General features: G+C 37.4%; 1 protein-coding gene across 2 annotated transcripts in view; it reads left to right on the top strand.

Moving 5' to 3' along the window:
• Positions 1–24,132, top strand: part of RBMS3 (RNA binding motif single stranded interacting protein 3) — a 691,053-nt gene that overhangs the window by 82,644 nt on the left and 584,277 nt on the right. For both annotated transcript variants that reach the window (XM_056483533.1, XM_056483532.1), the window contains exon 3: positions 21,901–21,969. In XM_056483533.1, coding sequence (XP_056339508.1) covers positions 21,901–21,969 — 69 coding nt within the window. The remainder of the gene's footprint in view (positions 1–21,900; positions 21,970–24,132) is intronic.

Genomic DNA, 24,132 nt, shown 5'->3' with positions numbered 1-24,132 from the left:
CTGTAAAATAAAACCTGTTGACATTGGCTATGTTTATGGTACCAGTCTGCAAGAGCTCTCCTTTCTGTACTTCGCAGTGTGGGCACACAAATATGGTGCTTACTGAGTAACCTGCCAGATTATTTGTGAGAACACTTACTTGGGATCACAGTTATTTCACTTCCATCCATGTGCTGTTTTTATTTTTCTTAATGTGAGTGAATGGACCAGCATGCAGGTATAGTTTTCAAGGCCACAACTGAAACAATTTGATCAAGTGTAAATAAAAAGCCAGAAAATCTTTGCAGTCTTGTATTTTACTGTGGGTCCAGGGTTGCCTCCAAATAAACTTCTATAATGGCAGTGAGAATACTGTAAGTTTGCAGAGATCCCTCTTCAAAACTGGAAATTTTGGACCATGTGCTGGCTGAATGTTGTGATGCACAGTGGTGCTGCCTTTATCATTAATACATAGGCACACTTACACTGTCATTAGGAAAATGTGCCCATAGAAGGCACTCAGAGAAATGTAACTCTGCTTATGACTTATGTAGGATCAATAAAGTTCATTGTTGTGCAGTCCAAATGGCTCCCTTTGGTGCAGCTCTCTTTACAGCAGCTTTTAACAATAAAGATTGTGTTGGAGGTTTCTGAGAAATGATAATGAATTTTCAAAGATTTTTAATTATATATATATATATATATATATACACACACACTTATATATACTTATATATGTGTACTTATGTAACTGCAACTCTAACTATATATATATATGGGAACATCTAATAAATAATAGAAAGCTAGCACAGGAAATACTAAATGTGTTTTAATTTGGTTACTGTAATGCAGGGTGTTGTCAAATAAATATGCACATTTATTTCAGAATATTTATATTGCTTTGCTTTGGTAAAAAAATGTGCAGTACTCATCTGAAAAGTAACTTGACCCTTGAAAATACAACCTAGATTAGCAAAAATGAGTAAAAGAAAATGTGTTGACCTGCCAACCTCTTAGCTTAGCACCTGACTCAAAGATGTCCTACATTTAAAATATTTATTTTTTTAAATGCAGACACATGGATTTATTTATAACACGACTATCTCAATGTCTTCCTCCACATTTTGTTCCTTTTGTGAACAGCTCCTAATTGTGCTCTTGCATACTATAAGCAGGCTTGAATCTTTCATAAAAAGTGCACTCAAAAGCTATTTGTATGAAGTTATCTGGGAGCACTGATGCCTTCAGAGTGGCAGTGATATCAGTCTTTTAGGGGCAAAGACTCCTCTGTTTGGCAGAGGCTCTTTATGGCATTTGTTGTCCATTTTGCACCCCAAATCTGCAATCTGGTGTCACACAGTGTGTACCATGTTCATCCTGGGTAGATGGCCTGCATTATCCAGATTCATTGTCCTGTTTTCATGGCCCTGAGTCTTCTGCAGAGAACAGAAAGGTGGTTTCACAAAGAGTGCTGTTGATGGATGGGCTGGGCAAGTGTCAGTACCTTTTCCTTGGCACATCAAATACAGCATGTGCAGGGCTGTGAGTTCTATGAGGTGGTGTTACAGCCACCCTTGCCTGCAGTTCAGTTTGTTTGGATGACAAATTCTCTCTGAACCCTTCATGCTGTAATACTCCATCCTTTTTCAGTATGGCAGGAAGTCAAATCTGTATGTGCTTACATCTAAATACAAATGAATACAAATAATAGGTGAACATTTTCATTTGATATTCTGTTCAGTAAAAGAATCAGTCAATTGATTAACCTATTATTCAGTCCATTATTCAGGGTTGTATCACCATGAAGTCACAATTATTTAGGAAACTTTGATTAATTTTAAATTTGTTCTTGGCTTTAGGCCATCAATTATACTATATAAAAAGAAGCAATTAGTCACTTTACCTTTTAAGAATTGTTATTTAAGTCACACAAAGGTCTATTTCTGTTTTGAAAATACTATAGCCATGTGCCAGGCTGTGTTTGTCTCTCTTAGGTCTATTATTTCATGCACTGTTTTCATTTAATTCAATAAAATTGCTGAAAGCTGGGAGTACTCAGCACCTTCCCAAACTGGGCTACTTCAGTTTCATTGCCTAAGTCTGCATTCAGGCAGAAGTGTTTTGATATGCTGGGCAGTGGTTTCTGGCAGGAATGTTAATCTTTGCGAGTTCCACCACTGAGATTTCAGTCTTTGAGGGCTACCCCTTGTGGTAATGAAAGAGACTATGTTTCAATGATCCTATCATCTCTGCTGGCTGGAGTTTTAACTCCTGGTAGGGCCACTTAAGTCTAGTAGGTCAAAGAGGCCAGATGGAATGAATTTCACTGTTTTGCTAGACTGGCAAGTGATTGATAGTTCTATAACTTATTAGCAAAATAAAGTCAAGCATCAAAAGCACGCTAAGGTAGTCACACAAGCAAGGTAATGCACTCGGGAGTTTTTGCAGTCATTGGGAAAGCCAACAGACTTTTCTGAAGGTAAGCATGTATGAGAATTTCTAGAGCATTTAGAGCGATAGTTGCAATAATGAAAGTTGATAGCAGCAATGAGAGAAATGGACAAATGCAAGCCCTAAATCCTTGTAGCTCGCAAACATCACCACTGACTAAAAGCAGTTTAAAAATGAGGAAATCTGTAATATATCCAAGGCTGCAAGACAGTAACTATTCAGTGGGCTTAATGTTAATGCAGAAACAGCATCATCACTCGTAGGCTAAGAGCCAGTTGTGACTGTGGAGTTACTCTTCACCATGCTCCGACTGACAACACTGCTAGGCCAGGATCTCTGCAATAATGGCAATAACAAAAGTTGAGGCAGTCAAAATATGGAATGCAATGAGCAAGTGCCACCCCTGTATTTTAGATCAACATGAGGAAAAAATAATAATCAGTGCCCAGTGTCGGAGTTCAGAGTGGGTGGAAATAATTGTTAAATCTGGCCGTCTACAAGTCGTAGGAGTCATCCAAATAGATTCACCAGGGATTGCTTCAATTGCTTTAACTTCTACTAAAAGGAAACTTGTGTCAACTATTGAAGATGTGAGCTGGTGTAGATGAGCTGATGCTAGAAGTTTTTTGTTTGGTAAGAAGAAATGAATAAAAAAAGCACACCCTTTTATTATGATGATGCAAAAACATGAGAATGAGACTGTGGGATGTTTTAACTTTTTTCCTCAGTGACAGGAAACCTGCTCTGCTCCTCCTGAAACCAGTGTAACTGCAGTTGAAATATGGCTTTTGGTAGATGGGCTTAAGAGTAGACAGACTCAATAGACCCCAGAGGAGAGTAACAGGAAAAGAAGATTAGAAAACATGCTTATGGAAATCAGGTGAAGGAACTGATTTGTTCAATTTAGCAAAAAGAGGCCTGAGGGGAAACTTCATTTTCCAAAAAATATATGAATGATGGGAAAGAACAGTGAGCAATTGTTTTGGCACTAGGACACTCATTCAGGGCTCCTCATTAGAGGTTTTTAAAAAGTGGTTGAAGGAAGCTGCCAGGGATAGTCTAGAACTGCTTGATCCCAGATTATAATGCAAAGAATGGGGCCAAAATTCCCTTGCAATTCTTTTCCAAGTCTTCTTTTTTACAATCTTAAAAAGCATAAGGAAAAAGCTATTCAAGACAAAAATCCCACATTTCAGGTTGTACCAGTGAAAGGAGTCTGCATGTGTTGAGGTTCAGGCCCTGCACAAGTCAGCCCCGATGTGCCATTGTATTTTTTGAATGACCATATCATAGATGCTGCAACAGCTGTTACTGATTTTCAGAAAAGTGTCTCTGAAGTCTGTATAACTGAGGGACAGTAAAGAAACAAGACAAGGAAAGTATTAACTGCTCAGAAATACATTTGAAAAAAGGGACAACAAAAAATTTTAAGGACAGTGTAGTACAAGGCAATGTGAGTAGAAATGAAGAGAAAAAATATGGATAATTTAATCAAGAAGGTCAAACAGTTGGTTAAGCTGTAATAAAGAATTCTACCAGCTCAACTATTAATGTTTTAAGACTTTGACTGTTCAGAAATTGCTATATACTGCACTTGCTTTACAGGTACTGTAGAAAGATACGATAAACATTCAGAAACTTGACAAAACTTCAGATGAAACTCATATCACTAAGGAAATGCTTGTGAGAATGAGATGGCTGATAAATTACTGAACTCTTCTGCAAAGCAGGGAAATAGGAAAAAATCCCACAGAATAATGGGGAATGCAGCATTATAGACAAAATATCAAAGAACAGAGATGTGAAAAGTGATAGCAACTAACAAAGTAAGCAGCTGTGACTGTTATACTTTTTCTGTTGACAGAGAGACCCTTCCACATGGGTATATAAAGCAAAATGGAAGAAATAGCAGTGCTGCAGCCTGGACTTTGACATGGAAAATTAATCTGTCAACTCATTTTTCACACAAGGTTTAATCATTCAGGAGAACATCAAATGGCTTAAAAAAACCCCCCTTCATACTTTTTCTGAAATCACATGACAGATTTCTTTACAAATTACTCTGAAACATCTTGATGTGTCACAGTGTACCTGTAAAAATAGTTTTATTGAGGTGCAGCATGCACAGCTAGAACAATGTAATCTTGAGTGAATGATTAGATAATAGATATATGTCAAGCATCATTGCATTAACTCTCCTCTGGCATTTGTCTGGCCATTAAAAGAAAAATTAAGTGGATACAGCACAACCATAATATGTCTCAGATTTTGCAGGTTGCAGAAGTCCTTAAAATGGTAAAAAAAAAAAAAAAATTAAAAAAAGATCCTCCCACACATTCAAGACATCTTAGCATGGTAAATATGAGCTGGTTATCCATCAGGTGAGAGTGAACAACAGATATTGCAGCAAGAATCCCCCCAGGTCCCAGCTCATGTGTAGTTTTAGGAGGGAGACATACAAATGATAATGCATAACTTTTACAATAGATTATGGGTCAGTACAGATGTATAATAGGATATGCTGTCAAATAGCCAAAATGTGCCTCCACTTGAAAGACAATTGATTTTCAAGGGTCTACAACTGGAAAGCTAACTGACAAATCTTCAGCTCAGAAGTTACTTCTGATAGATAGAGTGCCTTAAAAATACGAGGCATTAAGTGGAATTAATTTATGACAAATACTAGAATTCATCACAGTTTCCAGATTATTATGCTTTATCATTAATGCTATTCAGCAAGGAAAATGGGAAATATTTGCTGGGAGTTGTGAATCAAAGCAGAGCATCAGCTGTGACAGCTCTGCCATAGGGCAGTTGGAGGAGCACAAGAAAAAGGCCCACAGAAGGAATGTTTCTAATTGAACTTCATGCAGTGTGGGAAATAGTGCAATATTTAACAATTCTGGGAATATGTAGAAAGCTGTCCAAATTAAAAAAAACCAAACCTGTCAAGGCCTCACTCTGGCCTGAAGCTACTTTGGATGGTACAGGAAAGAATCATGCAGGAGTTTTGGAATCTCTCATGTTTCTATAGTCCTCGCAGCTGTAAGATGTTTGTGCATGGAATGGAAGTATTTAATCACTGAGTAAGATATTACAGAGGGTAACTAGCTGTTACTAGTTCATTTAAGAAAATACTTTCAAAAGGCACTGTGTGCCAAAATTGCAAGAATAAATATATTGTATTATAAAAAAAGACATTAATAATTGCCTCCCAGAGATGAGCATTATAGGTTTCAATTTGTAGCTACAAAGCAATGGCATTTTCGGTGCACTCAGAAAATTGTACATTGTCTATTAAATGAATTGAAGACTTTGAAAATGGATATGGGTGTTCAATTTTTATCTCCACACAATGGTTGAAGAGTTAGGTAAAACCACTTTGCTTTGACATGACTATTGAAGGAAAATGCTGATCCAAAATGGTTACTTAGAAGCAAAACAAAAGTCACACACATTCCCCCAGATTGCTCAAATGCATTCAGCACAGTCTTTCTATAAGCTAGAAGAATAGCTCAAGTACTTGTAAAAAGGAGTAGAAAACTGAGCATAAGCTTTAAATCAGTACAGTCTGAGCAATCACAGACTCCCTTATCACTTCCAAAAATGACTTGCTTGGAGTAAATTGAAGAGCTTTGATAGTTCTGATAGCTGTACAATTCACATGTTCAGAGTGGTGATCACCTTCAAATTTAAGCACTTAATTTAAGAGCTTCAGTAATTTTAAATTGCTGTGTTTCACTGAGTGGCAGGCAGAGACTCAAGTGCTACAGTATTTTAAAAAACTTTGGGTGTTCTGCTTAATATTTTTCTTTCAGGGAATCCAGAGAGGATTTCTATAGTCAAGCGTGGAAAATGGAACAGATTTCATGATTACTGTAGAAAAAGCAAGAGACTTTATGCTTTTTAAAAATCAGAGTAGAGGAGGTCTTCTCTGGGGAATGTCCAACTCCTAAGCCTGCTCTTGCCCTTTTCTGTGAACTGTTTGACCAACGTCCTTGTGTGGGCTGAGGCAGAAGGTAGAAAGAGAGGTAATGACGTTTACATGGGCATCAAGAGACTTCTCTGTCTATTTGCTCTCCTGACAGAGCCTGCCCAGGTTAGGTTTGTTTCCATTAGGCATTTCTGCTTAACACTGCTTCCCCAGAAGCAGGTAGGAATGGGAGTTTGCTGCTATTTCAACGCTTTCCCATTTGTGGACTCAGATATTTTTACCTAGCTGCGGGTTCCTTCATTTGTTATTTTGGTTTTACTAGGCTTCAGTTTGATGTCACGATAAATCCTTCCTGTGTGCTTTTAACTAGCCTGGTACAACATTTACTGATTAAATGCTTGGCTGAAGACTGAGCTGAACATTGGAAGTGGTTGCCATGAACTTGGTTCAGCAGCTAGGAGAGGTGCAGATCATGCCACAAAAACCTCACAGCCCTATACCTCTATCAGGGTCCAGATGTGGGGAGCAGGATTTCTGAATGTTGTGGGAAAGTCAGACTTCAGAGATGGTTATTCAGGCCTGCCTGGGAGGAGATGCAGATTTTTGGAGCAGGAAGGTAGCACTGCTGCCTCACAACATGTACTACTCTTCAGGATGGAAGGGAACAGGGCAGGGAGCCACAAACTCCAGCCTCCAGAAAAATCACAAATGAAATGTCAAGAATTAAATATTACCCAAAGAGCCTAGGAGAGATTCATTGGAGCTGATACCTTGTGACCTCTCATTTAGCAGGACAAGACCAAAATTAGGCTCCTGTGAGGTAAAATGTAAAGAGTATATTTCACTTCCAGAAAATTAGAATCCAGCTCAAAGACATTTTATTATTCAGGGTGCCACTTTAAATGCTAATCATTATTTGTAGGCTCATTGCATCTTCAGGCTGGCTTCTTCAAAGGAATGAAGGGGTATTCCACACTCATCTGCCAATGAAATTTGAAAACCTATGCTCCAAAGTACCAGGGACACAGGCCAAATTGAGTGAATTTATCAGCTGTTTGGGACAGAGTGAGGTTGCTTTCTCGTTTTTATTTAAGGAAAATCAGTAATCTTTGCCTTGTCTCTGAGTTTACACTGGCTTCTTCTAATTTTTCAAAATTAATGTCTATCTCACTGCAAATTTTTATTTCTTGTGTCCTTTTTCTGTTAATAAAATTGCATAAATAAAATTTATTTACCTGTTCAAATTCTTTTTACTGAAAGTTGCTCTCTGTAGAAGAGTTCTTACTGCTCCAGTTATTTATTTTATGAGTCCTGCAAGGACTCAATGAGCTGTGATTACGGATTGTCACTGAATGAACTAGTTTGTATAAGAGTGTGATATTAACTTTCAAAAGTGGTATCAGACATTTCTGTCACAGTTCACTTTTGATGCCATCTCTGTAATACTGAAGGACAGTGGGCTTACCTGACTAGCTCTTACTAGCTGGGACCTGAAAGACTTGCACATGAGAAAAAACCCAGTATTTTTATATAAAGGAAGCTTATAATGCATTCCACAAAAATGATTTCTTAGATTGCTTTCAAGTCCATTAACCTTGCCTTTTACAATAAATATGCTGCAGCTATCTTGTCCAGCAGCCTTTTAATTTTAGGATCCTTGTTTGAGTTCTTGAATAAGTCATATCAGGTGCACAGCTGTCAGGTCAGAATTGTTCCTCTGTATACCCACAGCTGGAAGAAATACTTGGGGTTTTCCCAAGGATGTGATTTTGTCATGGAAACTGCACTCCTTATCAGTAAAATTGTGAACATTTTCATTTTTCTCATGGGAAAAAGTAGAATAAAATTAATTCCAAAGCTGAAAATGTTGAATGGCATTCCCAGACTCACCAGTGGCTTATATAACAGGATCTGTCACTTCAGAAAATTCATAACCCAATCTCTCTGCATAGTACAGGCAGCCTTATGATTTAACGGCCTAAGAAAATTCAAGAATGCCAATGTGGACACCCCTGTGTTTCACTGCAGGAAAGAATTACAGCACAGTTCTTAGGAATTCTATTGTGCAAGAACTAGCAATAGCATAAAAAATGCTGGTATTCAACTAATATGCCTTTCTTTTACACTATGTCTCAATTGAATGAAGGAAAAATACCCAAACAAAGCTGTACTGTATTTTGATTATTACAAAATCATGGTTATGTTTGCCATTGAAATAATTTCCATTGAGATAATTTTAGTAAGTATATACTACAAAATCACAGAAAATAATATTCCTATAAATAAAGATAGCAGCATGAGAGGTGGCTGAGTCAGTGTGAAGAATAACAGGGGTTTACTGGCAAAAGGGTGGTATTTTGAATACTCATAATTTATTTACTTAGTCTGTCTTAAAATTTCAGCCCATCAATTATACATGAAACTGAATACCATAGCATAGGAGGGGACTAAAAGGCAAGTATTCATTTCCAGCTCTAACATCTCAGTCTTTAAACAAGACCTACTCCTTAGCATACTCGTAAGACAGATGGATAAGTGTTGGTAGATAAGAGATTTATAGTTTGGCATTATTTAACTGCTCCATAATTTGCTTGTACTAGCACCCTGGAGACACATTTTTTCAGAAAGTCTGATTTTTCTGCATTTATTCTAGTAATGGTATACTGAGAGTTGTTAAGGAAATTAAAGTCCCATTTCAAGCCCCAGTTCAACAAAGCGTTTAAGTAATTCTTAACTTAAAGTACATCTTAAACTGAATCCTATTTAACAAAGGGTAAAAAAATTCCCACAAGTCTTCAGAGAAACTTCCTTGCATGGTTGAAGTTAAGAGCATGGAGTGTTTCTTAAAGTGAGCTTAGAAATGCTGTCTGTTTCAGAGACTGAAGAGACTGTCTGTGGAAAGGGACACAATGGATGAAATTACCTGCTGTCCAGAAAACCTGTATGATGTGGTGAAGGAGGAAGGAAACTTGACTCAAATTTTGGATCAGAATATAAAATGAATTGGACTTATCATGCTTTGAAACAAGATTAAAAAAAAGGAAAATATTTTGCAAGGAAAAGAGCAACCTTGCAGTCACAAACTTATTGGGCAGTTAAGCATGTTCTCCTGAGACATCATGACATTGGAGGCTTTGCTGAAAAGGTAGAAAAAAGACCATTTCCAATGAATGGAGAGACTTCTTTCAAACTGCCAGCTTTCTGTCTTTAGGAGTGTTTAGGAGAGTTCAATCTTTTAAGAGCATTGTCTCTGCTCTGGAGAATTTTAGGGGGCTTAATTGAGAGTTAATGACTGTTTTAGTACAGTTCTAGGTTCTGATAAAGGTCTTGAAAAATGTGGATATATAAAGATTAGGTTTAGTATGTGGAGCACAATATGTATTTCTAGATCTCCTCAGAAGATTCTATGATACAGCTTTCAGTATTCAAAGTAAAACACCAATAAAAAATATTTCTGTCCACCTCACCTCTCCAGTAAATTGGAAGCTGTTATTTACAGTCATTAACCCAAATACAGCTACTTACTTCATATAGGTGGTCTTCCTTATGAAAATTCTATGATATTCACCAGGGAAATACCAGTAGCTTTATGTTTTGCCACCTGGTGTGATGAAAGATAAAAATCCACCATTTCACCTGTGAAGACACTCAGATGACAAATAGTGAGGAAAAGAAAAAAATTACTTTTCTGTCTAAATAAGCTGTTTCTAGTTGTTCATGAATGAAATTAAGCCATCAAGTATAAAACACCAATCATGATGACAAAGACATTTTTCCACTCACTGGTTTGGATCATTAGGGAGATCAAAACCTATCTAAACCCCAAGTTTTGTTAGAGAAAAACAGGCAATTTTATCATCCTTAATGAAAATTCCCCTGTGACAAAAATTCAGTGCTGCAAAATGCGTTATTTTTCCATATGACAGCACAAAACATGACATAGGTAAAGTTCAGACTCAATAGATTTCTTAATTAATTATGTTTCTATATTCCAGCATATGACTTAAAGTTATAGCAGCCTTACAGAAACTGTATAAATGGGTCTGTTGTGAGTCTAAACAAACATACATTAATATGCAGCTAATGACAAAAAATTGCTTTTCTTTATGTGATAGCAAATTGTTATTAAGCAGAAGAAACTTAATTTGCTAAAAATGTGCTGTACAGTTAATTTCACCACATTCTTATTTTAACTTGAAGACACTCAGAACTTCTTCTGTGTACCTTTTATTAAGTTTGTCTGAAGAGGGCAGCCTTTCCTAATACACTTGGAATTTTCTTAATTTAACAAGGTTACTGTACACTGAACAAATTGACAAAGAACAAGCTTAAAATCTGAAGTTTGCCTCTTATTATTGCCTGTGTTTTCATTGAGGTTTCTCTCCATGTATATTTATCAACCAACTGCAAAGGATATTATTATTTTAAATATTTGACCCCTCTGGTAAAATACAGTCCAATTTCACTTACTCTCAATGCTAAATGAAGGAAGACTTTCTGTGATATTTCTAGAAAAAAAATTTAAAGAGAATGTTATTAGGAAATTTCTGGAAATATGGGTTGTTTATTCTTTCTGAAGTCTAGAAATAAGTGTTATTCACATGCATTTTTAAATGCTAAGACTGCATGTGAATAGAGCAGAAAAATATCTGTCCCTTTGTGCTGACAGTCCTCCTAATCTTTTATGATTTTCATACTGAACTCCTCTCCAGGCTTCTAAAAAAACATTAGCCTGAAAGTAGGCAGTGATGTTGCATTTTCCTTTATTTTATAGTTTAATCATAAGGAAACATTAGGAAAAAAAAAAATCTTTCAGCAAATTCATGCATTGCCATGTTACCAGGAAAGATGAATGGCTACTCTGCATTTAGCAATTAGTGTGATAGATTTAAGGGCTCTTAGAAGAATTTATTGCTCTGGTGTGCCTCGATCACGGAGCAGGGAGGGGCATTTGAAGAAGCTGGGATGATAAATTTTTGCAGTTATTGCTGCTCTAGCCACTATGTCGCTTCTCTCCTCTTGCAGTGGCAGCCAGATTTGAATGCCTGTCTCACCTTCTGTGGTGTTGGGGTTTAGCTTGCAGGATAGAAGAGAGGAAGGAGAGAAGGAGTGCTCCCTGAACACAGGGAGTGAGCACGGGGGTTTGGAACAAGGAGAACTTAAAAGCTGATGTTGTAGAAGAGGAAGGTAGGTGGAGACAGTAGGTGTAGATTTCACAGCATTTACATAAAGAAGCATCCTGTTTGCAAAAGAGTATCACCTGGATGACTAGAATCTCTATAAAAACAATGTTCAACACATTGCTTGGGCAGTAAGAGTGGTGGTGTGAGTCCTGTGCAGAACAGCCAGCTAAGTAGTTCTCTCTAGAAATGTCTACTACAAAATGAGATTATTTTATGTACCAGGAGCTCAGTAAGTTTGCTGTGGTGGTTGGCAGCTAGCAAACCTTGCACCACATCCTAGTCACAGCAGCTGTCACCCATGCCAGTTATACTGTGCTTGCACCAACTACAGTCAAACTGCAGTACAATGTCACCCCTTCCATTTGTCAGCTTTTCTCAGCTGATGATTAGGCAATACCAGTGCAATCTAGACAAGAGATCTCTTTTTTAATTTGGTGACTTTTTAGGGTCTTTTGTACAATGAAATTTTTCCTTCTGTCATTAGGTTCAGAGCAGCAAATAACTAAATTTATTCCTCCCACAAACTTCTACTATTATTTAAAGCCACCAGCTGTTTAGGCTACCAAACTCATTGCAACCTCATTGCCTGACAGAAAGCTTGCTCCAAATCTTATCATTACAAGGCTATTTACCTGGTTTTACAATTCTTGAATATCATTCATGTTCACTGATCCAAATCCACCATTTTTTCTGACCTTATCTTTCCTGCAGCAGCCACTTATTCAGAAGTCAAGGCAGATTGCTTCAGTGCCTTCCAAATAATGACTGGACTGATCTGAAAAGTGTGGGGCTTCTTCATCTTCCCACTTTAGCATTGGATTGCTATGAAACAGAGCAGAAATTTCATTGTCTCCCTACTTGAAAAGCATCCAATTTCCTACATAACGAACCGTTGCATACTTGTGCTGTGACATTCCAAGACGTCAAATACTCCCCTTACAGGCCAAGAACCCACTAGATTATTCCTAAATCCTCTAAGAAATTACACTTTAATTGTCTTTATATCAGCATTTTTCCTGGAGACAACACCTAACTAAAACTGATTGCTTGTTTTTATTTTTTGTGACCAATCTTGGGATGGAACTCTTTGCCAGACACCAATATTTGCCATCACTCACTGTTTCCTCTGTTTAAAGAGTGTGTGTCTGTAAAAGGTATGAAAGCCAGATTTCTGAGGTTGAAATGGGAAGAACAATTCCAATACATCCTTATTCTGAAATTGGAAGTATGACTTTCCCTTTCTGCTCTTAGAAAATATTACCAAAATTAGGTTGTAAAAAATTTGACTAAGCTTATTGCATCCAAGTCTTCATAATTTAGTAGGAATTGCCAGCATTTTTCCTGAATGTCTAATTGCCTTTTGAATACTTTAAAAACTTGATTCTTCTGAGAATTACTCCTTTATCTAGAAAATAACCATTTGTTGTTCACTTTTATCTCTTACCATTAAAGGGATCATTATAGTACCTCCTCCACCTTTTCATGATTGCATTGTTTGCAAATAAAGATTTTTATTTTTGTACTTTACTGAACCTTCATGATTCATGTCCTTGCCTCCTAGTATTGAAACACATGTAAAATGTTCTGATTATTACATCTACTGTATGCCATATTTTACTTTAATTTCTGCACTGTTGTCCTTTGCATTTTCTTATCAAGACTATTCTCTGTTCTGGCTTTATTATAATCTTCAACATAAGCATAAATCTGAATTCTTGTTTTCTTTGGTGAACACTAATAAAAAAAGGAAAGGTCCCCCCACGCCTTTATTAGAGCATCTGTTGTCTTTATATCTGCATTTGCTCTTCTCATGTTTTTTGATACTCTCTATAGTGCAAGTCTGATGGTTTCCTACTCAGTATCAGTTTTCACTGTAGTCACTTTGTTATCTTTTAATACCTCAGACCCAATATTACTCAAAGATTCTGGGTCACTTTTCATATTTCTGGTCTGCTATTATAATGGAACAGATAATCTTTCTCAGAATAGCTGCTCAAAGAGAACAGCTCTAATTACAATCAATTTATTTTACGTTCTTGGTGTTATTCCTTTATCTCAAATCAACACAGCCTCGTTAATTCCATTTTTGTAGGCCCATGCAAGCTTCTGAAGAAAGACTAAAAACTAATCCCATGTTGCTCTCTGTCATAGGCAAGACTGTCTGTGTCATAGACTCATGGAACCATAGAATACCCTGAGTTGGAAGGGACTCACAAGGATCATCAAGTCCAACTCCTGGCCCTGCACACCCTGTGCCTGAGAGCATTGTCCAAACACTTCTTGAACTCTGTTAGGCTGGTGCTGTGACCACTTCCCCTACATCTCCTCGAGCATTTCATTTACTCAGGAAAATGGTGAGAGTCTAAAGGACATAAAAGAGGTCATGTGTTCCAAGTCCTTCTTATAATGCATCTTATACTTCCTTGAGCATTCTTTCAATAGGAGTAGGTGTCCTGGTGTTAACCATACTGTGGTGTTCCCTGGCTCTTTGTTTAACTGATTGCTGATAATAGAACATTCCTCAGCATAATACTACACTTAGTTCTTAGCTCACAAAGTCTTTTTCCCCCAGAAACAGCTGCTTTATAAAGCCACTTTATGACTAAATTTTCTCTCACACGGCTGTGTTGTGCTCCCCTACTTTCTCTATAATGCTTAAGAGGGTTCTTGACATCAAAGCATTGAATGTCTCCATATTTTTCTTTTTTTTTTCCCCCAGCTAATTTCTCCTTCTTATCTAATTGCATGTTTCTATGTCTTGGGACTTTCTTACAATTTCTTACTTGTACATTTTGTGGGGTAAGAATGCCAAATTTATGTCAGCTTCATCTGGAAGACTTGAAGGTTGTTCCTCGATCTCTTTGCAGCTTATCTTCAAATTCTCTGGCTTTGGAAGAAAGTGCTGACTGCACAGAAAGTCATGGTGTCTATAGCATCCCCACAGAGAATTTCTTTCACCATATAAAATTCCTAAGAAATATGTTCTTGCTTCTCACCAACAGTAGCAGTTGTTCAGCTTGTTTGTGATTCCAAGGATTCTGCACTTCGCTTGATCAATACAAATCAGAATGGAGAAGGAATTAGTGGTTACAGTATTGCTGACTCGAGCTTGACCAGTCAGTTCTGCTAAGGTAGATGTGGTTTGAGATGGATAGCACAATTTCTAATATCAGTTCTTATTTGATTTGTGAAATATAAAAGGCCTTTGGACTTCATCACCATTGAAATCCATACTTTGAAACTTAAAATACATTAATTATTACTCTTAACAATCAAGCTGGATATGGGAGGTCATATAGGGAAGGTCTGGGTTTTTTTAAGCACAAAGCTCCAGATTGGTAAGTATAAAGAGAATTTATGAAGAGAAGATATTTTAATCTCTGGCTTTGTCCAGAAGTTTTCTTCTTTTCCTTTTTTTAATGTCTTTATTAAATAAGTGAACAGGAATGAACAAAGAGAAAGAAGAGAGGGAGTCACAGTGACATGACAACTGCTGCCCCATGGTTCAGAGCCCATGTCAAATTAGGTGTCAAGAATCCATAGATGGGGGCAAGTGATAGACATATACTACTTTTGGCAATTTCATCTCAAAAATTATGAGTCACTATGTTGATGGTCAGGACTAGACAGTGGATATGAAATGTGGGTACTTTGAGTGAGTGCCTGAGATCCTATAAAAGTATCCATTGAATGCATTTGCTTCATCAAAGCCCAAACCCACAGGTTCAGAGAGATGTACTCCTATGGCTGACAGCTCAGTCAATATCCCTCCTGCTCTGTCTCTTCCTGTCATAACATTGATTTCTGTAAGCTAGAGGAAGTAATCCCTAATGACATTGTGTAACAGCGTTAAGGAAGGGTTGTTTTCCCACTGTGCACTTTTTCATACACAACTTATAAATGTATTTCATTACTTGCAACCTTTACCTCTTGTAACTCTGTTCCATTTTATGTCCTGCCACTCTATCCAGATTGGCTGCCTTTTTAATGTTTTCTTCCTGATTTTCCTCTTGTATGGAGCAACATCCTTGGTGATTCCCCTGCATCATCTCATCACTGCAAAGCAATGATGTCACTCTGCCATATGCTGTTCTCTCAGCTGCCAAGCAAGCTGAGGGATGTGTCATGCACCCATTGCATGCAGGAGAAGACCATATTGTCACATCATGTCACGTCCCATCCTTCCACTGCTGTCAACATCACTGTGCTTTGCTTCGTGTCCTAACCCTGTGTTCAGCAATGTTCGCCATTGAGTGGTAAAAACTGCTGCATAGCTGTAATGAAATGACATTCCTGTCATTAATCTGATTATCTAACCTTTTGTCTTCCTCTTTTGCTTTAAAAAGAAAAAAAAAAAAATCCATTGCTCTGCAATTTTATAGAGCTAGCATCATTAGAAAGCAGGCAGTTTTCCAGGAAGTTTTGGAGGATTTTTAACTTGTATGGTTTTGAAGAAACTATGGAATTGAAAGTACTTGGAATCTGTTTAGTCTCATGTCTAGAGTGCAAGCTATCAATTTCCAGCATAGTATTGGTATTGTTGAGAAATGGGATGAGGTTTTCGAAGGTAGCAAGAAATTGTGTATATTTATTGCACAGAAGTGAAAATGGCTTCATGGGTGAGCAGCACATTTGTAATGAACAGGCTTTACTGGGGTTTGTCTCCCCATGGAGCCAGGTGTGATACCAGACTGGAAGCACAGAGATACCCTTTCCACTGAGCTGACTTCTCTGATCCCTTGAGATGATGTTTGTGAGGAAGAGGCTGTAAAGGATTTAGTATTATCAAGTGTGTGAGGTCTTACCTCACACAGAGAATCAGCATGGCTTAAGGGTGTCTGGAGCCAGAGCAGAGGCAGGTAGGGATTGATATGTAGGCATGAAGTCTGTGTTGTTTCATGAGATATCACCAGTTCAAATTTCAGACTCTGTAATTCCTCTAAGAACCATTTTTGATCAGATAATGTCAGATAAGTTGTCACCATTTCTATTTACCTTGTACATAGAAATTAATAACTTGTCATTTTCTGTACTGCATTGTTGTGGGATAAGCTCAATAAGTAAAAGGAAATAAAACTCAATACTTCAAAAACCAGCTCCCACTGCTCCAGTCTGCTGTGGTTAATGTCAAAAGGACTTTGCCCATTATTCGTTCCTGGAGAGTCATAAAGGATATTATAGCTCTTTATAGTTTGAGAAGTTAAAACTTTATTTTTCACTGGTGTTTTCTTCATAAATGCCTTCTTAAAAAAAAAAAAAAAAAAAAAAAAGAATAAACCCAAAGGCCTGTGTCCCACAAGAAGCATCTCCTGAATATAGTTTTTTTCCTTAACATAACATTGCTGGTTCCTCTTTGCAAAAGTCACAGATATACAAAACTCCATTAAAATAAAAAAGGAAGAAAACTTCAGAGAAAGAACTTCAGTGTCTTAACATCTTACAGAGTTGTCAGCTGTCTCTATTACTTTTTTCAGGAAATGATTTTTTTAATATAAGAGAAAATCAGGGGAATTCCATAGCAAATACTAGGAAAAAAGAAATCTGGATGTTGGACAGTGCAAAATATGTCCTTAATTTCATATCTACCTTAACAAAAACAACTGGACTCTGTAATCTTTAAACAAGAATCATCTCTCATAAACCTGATGACCAGCTGAATGCCAGCAAGTTTCAGGCCAGAAAGCCAAAGAGCTCAGGAATTGGTGTTATGAGTTTCATATAACTATAATTGTATTCTCAGAGTGCTACAGGTGTAAGTCTAAGCAGATTTTCTTCAATATGACTAAATATTTAGTACATGTTCAATTTCTTTTCATATTTTGTTTTCTCTATTTATAAAGAAAATTCTTTTCTCTCCTTCTTGCCCAGCCAAAAAGTCCTGCAAGTCAATAGAGTATTTCATGTCTTTACCAATGAGCTGCATTTTAAAGATTAACACAGGTTGTGGGAGTACACAAGGCAGTTCACAAGTACCCCAATTGTAACAAATTTGCTACCATAATAACCTTTTGAAACGTAGAAGAGGACAAATTGCTTAGGTCCCTTGGTAGCAAGGAGAACAGGGACTGTGGGTAGATTTAATTTCACTTAACATTAGCCATCCCCAGTTAGATGTCTCAATTAAACTGCCTGCTTAGCCTTTCTCTCCAGTGAGTGGATGGAAAGAGACAGGTACTTCCAGACAATAAATCATCCCATCTCAAGATACTTTTCTAGACTAATGGGATGAATTGCCATGCCCATCACAAGACTTTATAAGTTTGTTTGAGTGTAGAACAAGTTATAAACTTTGCCTTTGTTATCTGAATATATGCTCCTTCTTTTGCTTTTAGAAATATTGTTAAAGTAATGACACTTGTAATTCTGGACTCTGCTTTTCTTTCATGAATTTGAAGTGTGGCATTATCTTGAAGTTCTCCTTGACTGATTTCTTGGCTTGTGTTGCATATAGTCACTGGTAGCCTTATCCCAAGAATGAAATAGTAACACACATTTCCATGAACTCTCCTGTTGAGCCATGCTCCATTACTGATTTCCATGCATCCTTTTTTTCCTGGCTTCTTGCTATGTTATCTACTGTGTCCAGTAGTAGGAATCTTTTGAGAAAACAGTTCTCCTGTGAGCTGCACATAAAAAAAAGCATCTTTGCACATATACTGCATCATTTGCTCTTCTTTTATCTGTGCCACTTTACTGCTATGAGAAGTACTTTTTTTCTTGGTCTCACTGGGATTTGGAGGCAGTCTCATGTTTCATCAGCATTCCTCACATTCAGGCTCAAGTCTGGCTATGTGCTTGAAGCATTGCACCTGAATTTCCATCAGATTTTCTCTTCTCACACTGACTGCTGCCCGGGCAGCAGTGTGCCGGCCACCAGCTTCCCTCTCCATTTTTTCCACATCTTCCATCTCAGATAGAAAACTCACACATCCAGTTTTCAGTTTTATTGCCTTTGGAATTACAGTTTACTGTGATTCTTAAAGCTTTCTAAAATTTTCAGCAGAACTTTGTGGCCTTTTAAAACAATTGGTGATCACCTGTAGCTCAGTGAGTTTGACCTCTCTTCACAGGTAGGGGTAATGAGAGAAGGAGCCAGGACATAAGGAACAGCTTGGACAGAAGGTAATTAGGGCAGTCAGTCTTAATTAGTTTTTAATAGTTGGGGAGGAGCTTTTGTATCTGCATATGGCTGACAGGCAGCTAAGGGAGCAGAAATGAACTGGGAAAGCAGAATGGATATAAAGTTAGTTAAGAGAGGGACTTGCTAGAGGCCCTGGAGGTGTTGATGTCTGTTTGTTTAGGTGGTTTTAGTGGTGATGTTAGGGAGTTCTGCAAGACCAGGGAGGAAGTTTATGTCCAGAGCTTGTGCTAAAGTGCTAATTTTGCCACAGGGAGCATTCTTAAACGTTCTGTGTTTGTGCTCTTTCTTTCTCAAAGGGAGCATTGATGTGGGAGGTGATTTTAACTGAAGGAAAGGATGTGGCTTAAAGGGCTGAATGCAGCCTGCATTCACCCTGGGAAAATAGCTTGTGAAAATGCAACCCCTTGAGGTCTTTGAGGTGCAAGATGTATGCAAAAGCTACTCACCTAGCAGAGAATGTGGTCTGGCTTATGACCTTTGCTGCTAAGTATGAAGAGTTGTATTCCTAGAGGTAGGTGGTTGTCTAATTTCTACTGGTTGCAGCAATACAAGGGTGAGGTTGCGTGTGTTTGGAGTTTGCTTGTGCATAACTTTTTAAGTCACTTGCTTTGAATATTTTAACCATTGAGATGAGCAGGGCTTGTGGCCTGGCCTTCAGGTTTTTTCCTATTGCCTTTTAGAACCTGGACAGAAGCTTGGATGAAAGCATTTTCTAGATATTTCAGAATCTACTCTGAGTGGTCTGATGCAGAAGCTTCTCACTGTGTGAGCAATGCAAGTCTTTGCTCTATAACCTGGTAGTGTGGTTGCCTTGGAACATGCAAGTGAGTCTGCTTCCTGGTCTGTGAGTAGAGAAGGGAAAAAAAACCTGGAAGGATAGGGGAAATAAAAGTTAATCTTAGGTCTTTTATATTACTATTTGCAGTTTTTTTTTAAAGTGCCTTCTTAATCATACTGGAAGTTGGAAGTCATAAATACTTCTGAAGCTCTAGTCTTTTCTTTTTTGTAAGGTTGAAAAAAAAAAATCATCTTCTGCCTTTGTCTTGGGAAGTATTTGTTTGCTGGGTGTTAGTCCTAGAAAGGATTTGCCTGTTTCTCTGTAATGTTGCAGTACCTTTTCTCTGTGGGATATTTATCTTTCGGGTGTCCTTGAAACTGAGACAGAAAAGTTCAAAAGAGTGATTGCTGTGTAGGAAATTTAGACAGGAGGAAGATGCAGTTTTATTGGCTTATACTAAAGGCAGACATACATTACATATATATTAATTAAGAAAGGTATGTGGAGCTTGTGGAAAGGCATCTTGCTGGAAAACAGCCTCCAGTGCTTCTAGAAAAAACTCCAGCACTCTCATTATTCAATTAGTTGTTTCAGAGATTGGCTGGTCATTCTTCTGAAGCAGATGGAGATAGTTTTTCATAAAGCTGATACCAGCATTGTGTGCACTTTGTCTTTTCTGAAGTTTCTGTCAAAGGAAAGTGTTATTCTGTTACATGGTGTATCTGTATATTAAAAAAGCCTGTCTTTTTAAGGGTGTCTAGGAGAAGATAAATACACCATACAGTAATGCTAATAATTAAATTTGTAAAATAACTGCTTTTTGATAGACTAACACACAAATACAATTCCAGCAGTGGCTGTTTCTCATTAGCTGGAATGACATGCCAGCTTTAGAATATGTAATGATGTATAAGCCCTCGTGGTTATAATTGGCATAGAAATGTACTATATCCTTGGGTGTTAAAAGCCATAAGCTATTTATTTTCATACTTACAAAGAATGTACTACATTGTGGTATAAATCTCACATGGATTGTCATAATTGCATTTTTTTAGTAATTTATGTCCATATGGTTCAAATATGAATCTGTCCCCCTTATTAGCATCCTGCTGGTGACATAATGTACTGATAAATTAGTATCTCATGTCTGGAAAGCCTGTTTGAATTCAGATCTCTTGCAAAAGAAACTTAAACCTACCTGATCTTCCTGATACAAGTAGCCTTGTTATCATGAAGATTTTGTAAGAAATGAGCTTACACAGTACAGTAGTTATATGCTTGCAAGAAACTTAGTTATTGGCTGTGGTATCCAGTGGATTTGTTTGGTTGGGTTTTTTGTTTGTTTGTTTGGGTTTTTTGTTTGGTGTTTGATTTTTTTATTTTTATTTTTTAAATCAACAAGTTCACATAAGTAAGGGTTGGATTTGAAGATCTCTTACATCATGTTCTAGCTTAAACTGGGAGTAGATGGTGTTGAAGTTGATGGTATAAAATAGTTTTGAAACCAGAGATAATGTGTAATAAAATAATTGATGGAGTTCTGTAAGATGCCATATTGCATTGATTTTTCTGCAGTATCAAAGGCAAATTGATTGTACAGTGTCTATGTGACACATATGATATGGAAATATGCTATGGATGTGAAAGCACATGGCATGGTCTTTTTTTCTTAGGGCTTTGGGAAAAAAATAGAGAAATGGGTGAAAGAAATGTAGGGATAAATCTTAAAGGCTGTTTTTCTTGAAAAGAAAGTTGGTATATAAAAAATCCCCTACGTATTCCAAAAATATTCAAAAATAAAACTTAGGTAAGGTGAAGTGATCTGAAAGAACAATTCTGCTTCAAAATTTTGTTTTGACACCCTCCCTTCAATCCTTCCAACCCATGAGAAACATCATGTGTTACTGATCTTCACTTGAACAGTGTGCCATTGACCACAACTCTGAGTATGATCTTATTGCCAATTCTTTATCTGCTGGTTGATGTGTCTCCAGTTTAGAGACAAGGGTCTGGTGTGGGACAGTGTCAAAGGCATTTCACAGGTGCAGAGAGATGATGTCAGCTGCTCTTCCTTTACAGCATGTTTGCTTAATCTGAGTAAATTATCTGCCTGATGGGTAGTGCTTTGTCATCTCAATTTGGGTTGGGGTTTAGCATTTAAATATGCAGTCTAGGGGAAAAACTACAAATTGAAGTGAATATTGAGGTCTTGAGGTTTGAGGCTGAACAGAGCATTGGTTGAAAATTTAGCAAGCTTCCATCTATGTAATTTTAGTGCAAGTGCCTCATAGTTGTGGTTTCTGGAGGCTCTTGTTTAGGGTTTTGGGGTTTTTTCTTTTTTTACTATAGTTATTTACATGGTTGAGACTGGTAAAGTTTCCTGCATGATGGACATGTTGCTGAATATTTGACATGTCCTTCTTTTATTTTGCAGAGACCTACAGCCAACAAGACTTCTGGTGCTCCTTCCTACAGCAGATGGTCCAGTTCACAGCCCCATCAGGTAATATGCCCTTGTCAAAAAGGATATGAAACTCAGGTTGACACGTGCTTCCTTTCAAAATAAATCTGTGAGGGGATCTGAGAGTGTTACCTACCTACTCTAGCCCAGCTAGGTCACACTGGTCTCTGAGAATATCCTGTGGCAAACTCTTGGATGCAGTTGCTGCTCACAAAGGAGCTTGTGCAGCTGTGCCTCCTGTAATGCCATGGTGCCTCTGGTTTGTCAGGGATGGTTGTTGTGGCTGCATCCCCCTATCCTTTGCATCTTGTCACTTAAGCTCCAAGGGTGTGTGTTTGATGCCCTTTGGCAACATGTGAAGTCCTATTCTCCTATAATAGCTTCTCCTCCCACTGCCCCAGGGTTTTTTTTTCAAGTGGTTACAATGGTCAAAACTTCCAGGAAAATTTGTTGTTAATTGAAATTGAAACCAGAAACTCTTAAGTGATAGATAGGAAACAATATTATAGTTAGTGATTCTAAATAAAAACTTGAAATGTATCCAGGGTTTCTGTTACTTTATCAAAATCAAAAGACTTTTTTTGGCTGTAGACAAGGATATGGCTTGCTTTTCTTACTAAAGAATGATGTATTTCAACTAAAGCAACTTTGTCTTTAAAAACTTGTCAGCTGTCTTTTCAGTAATGATTGTATTGAAATTGCTTTTTTCCAGTCTCTGCTTTTGTTTTTCCTACTTCTTCCTACAGACACTTAAAAAAAAAACAAAAAAAAAAACCAGCAAAACAAACCAAAATCCCACTAACCCACAATAACCAAAACCACCACTGTCCCTTGACACTATGAAAAATTTAAATTGTCATGGTGAACAAACCCTTGATTTGGCATGCTGGATTTTCCTTTTGAAGGACATTTGTAAACTAAGAGAGGAAACCTCCACTAAGCTGTGATTTGGCCTCAAAAACTAAAGCAAAAGTAACAATGAATTTAATTTTTATTCAGATTAGGATGGGAAAAAAGTGCTTAAGTTTTTCATGGGCTGTTAGCTACCTTTTTCACTATCTTCCCAGTGTTAATAGATCTGTTTTCACAAAGTATTGTAAGAGTTTTGTGCCTTCTCTTCATATAAAAATATGGTTCTTTTACTTGCAAAGTTTTCCAAGTTTTCTGTCTTTCGCTTTTTCAACATTTTTGCTGTTGAGGGTAAAAGTGAAGAATGCATAGACAAAAGGTTATCTCTTGTCAGTGGTTATTGGGTGCTCCATCCTAGGGCATTAGACAGGGAGCAAGAATAAGTTCATGGAGTATAACTAATATGTATGAGCACTGTTTCCCTCTTCCTGTGTGTGTCTGCAGTTGTCTGTTAGTGGGAGACAAATTCTTAAGTCAGGAGGAGATCATCCTAACAAATCATATGAAATGCACCTTATGCTCTACACACTTGATTTCCTTTTTGAGAAGGGAGGGAAACACAAGTGCATAATAAAGATTGTTTGTAGTGTTACAACCCTGTCAAACCATTAGCAGGGTTGAGGGATTAACTACCAAGAATGTTGCTTGAAAGTATGTTTAGACTATCCAACATCTGCAGGAAAAAAAATTTCTAATGTATTAAAGCATGCCCGTGGTAATTTCCCTCCATGTGTATAGTACCCCTTATGTTTGACTCTCATTTTCCTTTGTCGTTTCCACTCTAATGTTTTCTTTTTATTCCTTGTTTATTGTCAGCTTTTGTCTTCTGTGTTTTGGGTTTAATAAGCTTATAAACTTGCCTCATGGATATTATAAATGCCAGTACCAACTGTGAGGATGTATAGGCTTGCTGTGGTTCTGTTTGGGAGACTGAAATACTGCTGTGCGCTCTCATGAGCTGAGTGGCAAAATATTTGTATTGGATAAGAGATTCATATTCAGCCTTGCAACTTGCAGCATCTATATATAGTTTATTTAAACTTTTTTTTTTTTTTTTTCAAGATGACTTTCCAGGAAGGAAAAAGATGAAAGTTCAAAATTCATAGTCTGCATTTTCTTTAGTCTCATGCAGTGAACCCACTGAAGGCTTTTCCACATGCATCTTATAAGAATCCACACACAAACCTAATAGAACTACATAGCTGAGACTTTTGATGCATCTAAGAAATGTTAAAAGTTAAATTGATTTCTTCTTTCCCCTGAGTTTTTCTTTTTTCATTTCCTCTATCTATGTGA

The sequence above is a fragment of the Oenanthe melanoleuca genome, chromosome 2 (genome assembly GCF_029582105.1).
Source record: "Oenanthe melanoleuca isolate GR-GAL-2019-014 chromosome 2, OMel1.0, whole genome shotgun sequence".
NCBI lineage: Eukaryota > Metazoa > Chordata > Aves > Passeriformes > Muscicapidae > Oenanthe > Oenanthe melanoleuca.
Note: the sequence above shows the minus strand (reverse complement) of the source record. Positions and strands in the feature narration are given on the sequence as shown.